The sequence below is a fragment of the Apium graveolens genome, chromosome 5 (assembly GCF_009905375.1).
Source record: "Apium graveolens cultivar Ventura chromosome 5, ASM990537v1, whole genome shotgun sequence".
In the NCBI taxonomy this organism is placed as follows: Eukaryota; Viridiplantae; Streptophyta; class Magnoliopsida; order Apiales; family Apiaceae; genus Apium; species Apium graveolens.
The window spans coordinates 237,325,696-237,334,108 of record NC_133651.1 but is presented as its reverse complement, the minus strand read 5'-3'; the positions used below and the strand labels follow the sequence as shown (position 1 = coordinate 237,334,108).

The 8,413-nt window shown below is 32.8% G+C and overlaps 1 protein-coding gene across 1 annotated transcript; it reads left to right on the top strand.

The window, feature by feature from the left end:
* Window positions 1–636: 636 nt before the first annotated feature.
* LOC141661659 (uncharacterized) lies at window positions 637–4,466 on the top strand. Its single transcript, XM_074468669.1, has 4 exons — window positions 637–877; window positions 1,656–1,883; window positions 2,788–2,876; window positions 4,053–4,466. Exons 2-4 carry the CDS (start codon window positions 1,689–1,691, stop codon window positions 4,201–4,203), a joined length of 435 nt encoding a protein of 144 aa, XP_074324770.1. The 5' UTR covers window positions 637–877; window positions 1,656–1,688; the 3' UTR covers window positions 4,204–4,466.
* The last annotated feature ends 3,947 nt before the right edge of the window (window positions 4,467–8,413 follow it).

The following is an 8,413-nucleotide window of genomic DNA, read 5'->3' as shown; positions in this document are numbered from 1 at the left end:
TTTTTGAAAAATGGGTCAAGTTCTAATTTCAAATTGGAATAAAATAAAATATTTTGACTCATTATAATTCCAGCTCATCTAAATATGTAATACCATTATAGATTATTTATATATAAGCGATTCTATTTTCAACATTTTCTATAAAAAATATATATATGTATATTTTAATTACTTTATGTTAAAAATATATGAGATACATTTTCAAACTGAAAAAAGATTAATGAATAAGATAATAATACATTTATGTACTATGTCTAATTTTGTATTAATTTTTTAAAATTAATTATACAAATATTAAAGTAACTATATTTTTTTACGGAATTCAAGTAACTATCTTTAAAGTTAAATAAAATATTAATTTAGCACAATTACATATTATGTGTATGATAAAAAACACTTGTGATATTAAGGTGTAGTGATATGAGGTCGTATAGTTTAATGAAATATCTCGAGTTCGATTCCCAAAAAACAAAACTTTTATAAAAAAATTAAAAACAGGAATATTTTAGTCTTTTTAATGAGATTTTTTAATCTCACTAATTATCTATTATATATAGAAAAGAAGATATATATGAAAATGGAATGATATCAATAGATTTGTAAAAGGAATTAAAAAATTTGCCTGTGCAAAGAGAAACCCTCCAAACGGAAGTTTGAAAAAAGTCATGAAGGTGATGAAGTTGCTGACAGGATACTCTTGCCAAGCGTTGCACTGCACTGCATGCCTTAATTACCCTATTCGTATTTTTCTATCATCAAGCTTACCTATTTTCTTATTATTTACATCAACAATTTAACAATATATTATATATACACACACAAGCATCACCGACCTAGAAAACTTTCATTCTCACCTAAGCTCACCCAAAATCTCCAGGTACGAACTTGCACTAATTCGAGATTAAAATTATTTATCTAATTTATTATATTGATTTTTTTTCATTGTTCTTCCATTCGTGATTACTAATTTTTCAGTTCATGTACTTGTTTGTGATACTTGGAGACTAGGTGTCGATTTTAGGGTTTCTGTGTGCGTGTGTGTGATTTTTAGGGCTTCCCGAACGTTTAAGAGTATCTCAATTATATAAATATTCAACTTCTGTATGTTTCGAGGACTATTTAGCGTTAATTGGCAATTTATAGTGTATGTGAACTCTGCGACCTTCCTTGATTCTCAACTCTTTTGGGTCTTTGGTAACTCTGAGAAGTCGGTAGGGAATTATCTGGATAATTGTCTTCTGATTGAAGTGAATTTTAGGTTTGCAAACATGCTAGTCAGTTTTAGTGGGGCTGCTTGGAATTTTCTTCCGTCGGATTTAACCAGTTTTGTTGTATTTAAAAGCCAATTTCAGTTTTAATTGTTGATGAAAGTGTTTAACTTTTCAAAGTGTCAGCGTTGTTCTTCCTGTCTTCAAATTACAAATTCATGTTAACTGTTTAAATTGTATATAGTCATCTGCATATGCTTTCTGTTGCGATGTTTTTGTGGGTAATTAAAACAATCTCTATGTTACTGGCACAAGAGAATATCTCTAATTTAGATACCTCCCTGTAGATTATTAATATTGTAATTACTTGTTAATTAAATTTTTGAAACATTGAACTGAGACAACACATGCATTTGTCTTTGGCTAATGGTATGTGAAAATGTCCAGAAAGTTTGCACGGACGGTTGAGGCACTTGGAAGATGAATAACGCTCACAGCCACCGACTTACCTCATCTGTTCGCAGCAATGCTTATAATCCAAATAATCTTTCAATTTTCCCTGAATTGCTACAACCAGTTAATGCAACTGAAACTCAGCAACATCTTGAGCCTGTCGTACCACAACATTCTTCCGTAGAAGATTCAATGCTTCCTCTAGTAGAGAGATTATTTATGGTATGAGTGTGTGTGTGTGTGTATATATATATATGTTTTGTGTTTGTCCCATTTTCAAGTAATCATGCCTTCATATATCTTTGTGTAAGATGACTCATATTTTCTTTATGATCATAATAACTTTTAATTATGTCTATTTTATCAATGAGTAAAGAATATTGTCGAGCATTTAACAAACACGACATTGGAGTTAAATGGTCGGATTGCATCCCAGGGAGCAGGCCATGCTGGTTTGTTTAACCTTCTTTTCTCTCAGTTTTAAAATCTTATAAATTAAAAAGTTTAGTCTATTTGACCCACTTGTGAGTTTAGGAAAGTGTTGAGATGCCTCTACAGTTTATCTAGCACGATGAGTTATGTGATGATGCTTATATTGTTGAATTTCCTGGCGGTTTTTGAATCTATTGCAATAACGTTTTCTATATACTCTGTATACGACCTAGCTACACAACAGGATAATATATCACCAGAAGGAAGACCATGCACTTTAATTGGAAGGATGACAAGTCTTAAGTGCTAAAAAAGATCTGTGGAACATAATTTAAAATATGTACAAAATTTTTGTCAGTTATGGAGCCTTTACTTTTAATTAGGTCATTAAATTTTGAAGCATATGCGACGGACCAGTCCCCCAAACCTTTTAGAATCTTGAAATGTATTAAAAATGACGGAGCCTCGCTTTAAGGTTTCTATAAATTTTTGAACATTCTTAATACAGCCATATATGCTTTGATATTTGATGGATCAACTATATATACTATTATTAATCCAGAGTAGAGGTTTAACCATATCTGATATCCACATTCTATATATAAAGTATGATGGTATTAGATTTGTAACTAACTTGATGTTAAATATCTTCTATTTTCTGCTCATCATAATTTTGTTGCATGTGTGCTTGTAGTTACACCTAGGTCAACATCGAACACCCATCATCGAAGAACAAGAGCAACAAGGCCAAGGACTCTGGAAAGGCAACGAGATTCTTGTGCGGTATATCATCTATTCAATTTTGTTTTCTTCAATATTATTTTAGCTAGAATCTGTTGCAAATCTGTCTCATATAGTATGCTTTTAACCTGTTTGAAGCATTTAGTGCATGTTGCACACACCTTGGCTAGCGATGTTTGTTGCAAAATTATTGGATACTAGATATCACAGACGCGTGACCTTGTGTTATTAATTAATTTCCTGTATCTGTTAGTCGCTAGGGACCTTTATGTAGAATGCAACCTCAAAGAACAACCAAGCCTACCTGATGAACACTCTCATATATTCACCAGAATCTGACTGACTTCCACCTTATTGTATCTACTTACAATTAAATAATTGAGGATGGAGGTGAACTTAATGATTAAACTAGAAGAAGGGGTAAAGACTTAGCAAAAAAATGATAGGGGTAAAGCCTACTGAAAACGCTGATGGGATTTGAGAAGGGGTCAATTTTAGGCATATATATCCGTATAAGTGTTGTCAGGTCAGGTTTAACCTGGTCGGTTTTAGTTTTTCAATCGGAAGGAAACATGTCTGATGCAAGAAATGAGTCACATTAACTTGTGGTCTATATCCATCAGCAGAGGTTGGGAGGAGAATTTAGCGCGGGCCTAAAACTGACCGCTAATGTGATTAGAATTTTGTCTGTTTGCTGAGTTCTTGCTTACATAAACATTTTCAGACAGAAATGTGTTTTTGTAGGGCGCACTTTGATCGTCAGTCTGGTTGGTCCCATTTTCGGATTTGTATAGGAATGCAGCAAAGTAGGAAGCCGGTCGGCGTTACCGTTTAAAAAATAACACAGTCTGTACTAATGACCTGTTTTTTGTAAAGTCATTGTACAAACAATCATATACTACCTTGCCGTACCAGCACAACCACAAATTAAATTAATAGTCATATAGGTTCGTGCTTTAAACAATTAATGTACATCCTTTTTCTAGTAACAAATACATAGATGAATTATCGAGATATACACATCTTTCTTAGTAGAAGTATCTTATTTACCAATTGAGTGTTTATTATGATCTCCCTGCAGTACTTTATTTACGGGGTACAATTAAATATAAACAAATCTCGGCTATCTTGCAGAGAGAAAGCTACAATTTTTCTTTGAAACAAAGATGCAATCAATAAGATTATTTACCTTATTAAGAATGAAACTGTTTCTTTCAGAATCCAAATTCAGGTGTGCCTCAACTACCTCAGCAAGAACCTGAAGCTGAAGTTCCTAGAGAGAACAATGTCGACTGTCCAATTTGCATGGCTCCGTTTTTTCAACCCACGACATCGAGATGCGGGCATGTGTTCTGTAAGAATTGTATAAGTCATGCATTGGTAGAGAAGAAGCATTGCCCAATCTGCCGCAAGCGGGTTACAAAGAGAGACCTGTTCAGGATTTATCTTTCCTGAATGTACTATGTAAGGGGTTCTTTGCCACATTTTCATCACACTCACACCCACACCTATGCACATACCCACTCATGCACACAAACTTAATTAGCCAATATCTGTTTTCAAGAACAAAAAATTATACAGGAAACTCCAACAAAGATTTACTGCTTCATCCATCTCAAAATAATAGTCTTGTTTCGATGTTTTAGTTAAATTGACCAAATTTTGACTAAAAATTACCCTAATATTTAATTAAGATAATTGTAAAAATTGTACTATTAAAAAGTATATCTAATCTAATTTAATATGTTTTTTTAGTGTTTTAAAATTATAGTTATATAATTTATAAATTTTAGTTAAAAAATTGACCAAATAAATGCCGCACTTGATTATAATTTGATGGAGGGATTGTAGTTGTAGTGAGAAATATGTTCATTATGATTTCAAATGTATATGTTACTCTTCACGTTTGTATGGTTTTGTGAAATGATAGGAGGGGGGACACATGCATTATGTTAATTGTTTAGGATTTTAATTATATGTTTGTTAGTAGGAGTTTTTTTTGTTTACACTACAAGGAAAACAAGCTTCAACAACGGTTTATGTCCGTTGTCTGATATCCTATTTTTCCGTTGACTATTGAGCCGCCGTCTGTTAGTTGGATCAGACAACGGCTGTTGTCTGAGATTATACAGACAATGATTATGGATTAAGCCCGTTGTATTACATCCAGAAAAGATAACGTTTTTTGCTTGTTTTCGTCGTAACAAGCGACATTACTCAAGGGTTCTCACAAACTCAGAAAACCGTTGTGTAGGGTATAACATTAAAACCAATCCTACAACACTTATTATTGTATAAACGTTGTTGTGTATCCAGATAGATAACAAAAATGAAATTGAGCTCGTAGAACTCTTGTAATAAATTTCTACACACAAAAGTTTTGGATTTTAATGTATGGCATGATCTGATACATACAACTGTTTATTTGTCCAAACATATTGCATGAATACCTTTGATACAATATCTTAATATTTTATAGACAATGGTTTACTAGTGTTGTGAGAGTTAATTTTGCACCAAAGTTTTTTGTTCGAAAGCATTGTTTTAGTATTAAAGACATGATATTTTAATGAAGCTTGGTTGTTTAAAGCGTTGTCTTACACAAAATATAACAAGTAATCAAATGAAATTAACTTTGCAAATGTAAACAAAAGTTCTAAAGTTAATCTATGATCGAAAATCATAGCAACATAGTTATACAAAAGCTAAAAGCATATTGATATCACTGCCTTCATGAGTCTAAGATTTCTACTACAAATTAAAGAAAATATAGAGTCTACAAGGATTTGATGTTGGCTACCAGAGCTCACTTGGCCTTTTCAGCTTCTCTTCACGTCTTCCGCAAGAGCTATGTTGTCCTTGCAATATCATTACAGCATGTGATAGGCAATTTTCCAATCTGGAGAAAACAATCTTCAAAATAAATCGACAACATAATTACATAATTAAAACATAATCACATACAACATAATTACATAGAAAATTATTTATCCTTCTGCCAAACTTTTGGATGTGATTGACCTAAATGTACATTAGATACTGTTAGATATCATAAAGGGATGTACACTAGATTTTTTTTAAATAAGAAAGAGTAATTTGAGAGAGATTTAAAATCTGTAAGTTTTAAGAAAAATAGAACTTGACACCTGATTTTTTCTGTACATGTGGATGGTAGCAACTCTACTGGTCAGGACTATCAACATCAACAGATCACTTGCTGAATTGATTGGATTCAGTAAAAAATTACTGAATCCACTTAAAATTACCGGCTTAAAATTACTGTATGGTAAAAATTACTAAGCTTGGAAAATTACCCACTTAAAATTACCATCTCAGCTTTTTATAAACATACGATTGGATTTTTAGATAAGCGTTTAACCTTACAAATTGATTTTTCTATAGTGCAGAACTGCAGGTTAGCTATGGCTTGCCACAAATTGAAACCCATATACCTTAACAAAGTGATTAACCAGTGTATACACACTACATGAAACCTTAAACTTAACTACCAAGTACAAATAATGTACCGCAAATACTCTTGTACTTGGCATGCTATAGATATACAACAATGTATATGTTTGTCAGCACACAAATGCTTGCTTAAATGATATCATATCATTTTTTGCTCCCACTCCAGCAATAACAACTCCTAATGCAGCAAGTAGATCTCGCCTCATTTACAAAAAAAACTAATTAAGGTCCGCTTCTTTCTTATAGATGGCTTTCCTGATGAAACTATAAAAGTTAAATTCTTCACTTAACCCCTGAGAGGTTAAAATTAGAACGATTAAAGCAAACAGCATATTTAAAAGTTATACATTTCATAAGCTCAAATAATTGGTGGTCTAAATCAGAATCAAAATAATTTAATCATATTTAAATAAATGAGTTTGTACATCTAGGCATGACAAAGTACCTACCTGATTCAGTGATCGCAGCGGTATGTGTTCCACTGGTAGATACATGACATATAGGTTTGTCCCAAGGGCCTTCCACTAATCTAGGAATCAGTTCTCTTGTATAAACAGTCACCAAGAGCTCCAAAACCACCATAACCCCTGAAATTTTAAATTCCAAAACTTCATGTAGTGCAAACCATAAAAACATATCCACAAACCCGTTATGTGATATCAATAGTGCAACTGTTAGTTTTTCCATAAACATGCCAGAAATGGATAGATGCATGGATAGCATTAACTTATTCTTATCATAACATAAACTGGTCACACTTCAATTAACATGATCATAAAGTTTTATTATGCAACAACATGATTGTGGGACAAGAAAAACAATAATGAACAACTTTCAAAATATAAGTAAGAGACAAGCTAACTATGTAACGTAAACATAAAAATTTGAACTTGACCAAATATCTTGATCCTGAGGGGACGCCTCACACTAAGCAGCGTCTGAAGTGCATTAGAGAGATGTCTACCTACATGTTTAATTTTAAACATCAAATAAGGGACTATTAACAGATCACTCTGCTGGTCAGGACTATCAACAGATCAACATATCACTCTGTTTGTCTTGTTCTTCTCCTGCACGACAAAAAATAAAATCAAACTGCACTTGACATAAACATAAACATGCACATTCTCAAGGTCATAAACATGTAAACGGGCTCCAAACAACACATGAAACATGAATACATACAAAATAACTGAAAACAGGCTTAGTCATTCCAAAATATATTCTTCTCACACTAATTAACATCACAATGCTACCCTCACTCTATCAATAAATATATTTATAAGCTCAGAAACCAATAAGCCATCACAATCCTTGCAAACAAAACCTACAATTCACCAAATCTACAAAACAACTAACTCATCCTCCAACTTCAATATATACGCGGATAAACAAACGACCTCAGATAAAATAGAACATAAAAGCACTCAATTCATCACCAATATCAATACAAGCACCTATCCAAAGTTATAAATAATCATCTCTCCATAAATTCAAAAATCCGTAATCGTGCAGATCGGAAAACCAAATTGATCAAACAAACCTACACAAATCATCAAAATACTCAATTTTCTTCTTGCCTTCAATTTTCCCCTCCACATCCCCTTTACTTTTTTGTACGCACAAAATATGAACTAAAATCAGCATAAAATAAGAACTAAAATGACAGAGAGAGAAAGAGAGAGAGAGAGAGTGATACCTCAAAATTAAAGACAAGCACCTTCCATTGAATCCACAAATAAGCCCTATAGCCCTAGTTTTGAACACGAACTAAAACCCCAAATTGAAGTCGAATTGAAACCCTAAACGGAACCATACTCCATTAAAGAAACATACAAATCAATCAAATGAGGCTCAAATATATTTATGTATGTATAGATTTTTCATAACAAGGAGAGTAGAGGGGGAGAAAGAGAGGGAGAGAGGGAAGGGGAGAGACCACAACCTAAATCAAAACTCTATACATAGGTAGGGGCAAAAAATGGAACTAACGGTGGAGAGTGATGTTGAATAATCAGGAAAGAAGCAGTACCTTGAATCCAACGACCAAAGCTCTAAATTACTCCTTTTTAATTGAAGATATAGAAGAGAAAGAGAGAGATATAGAA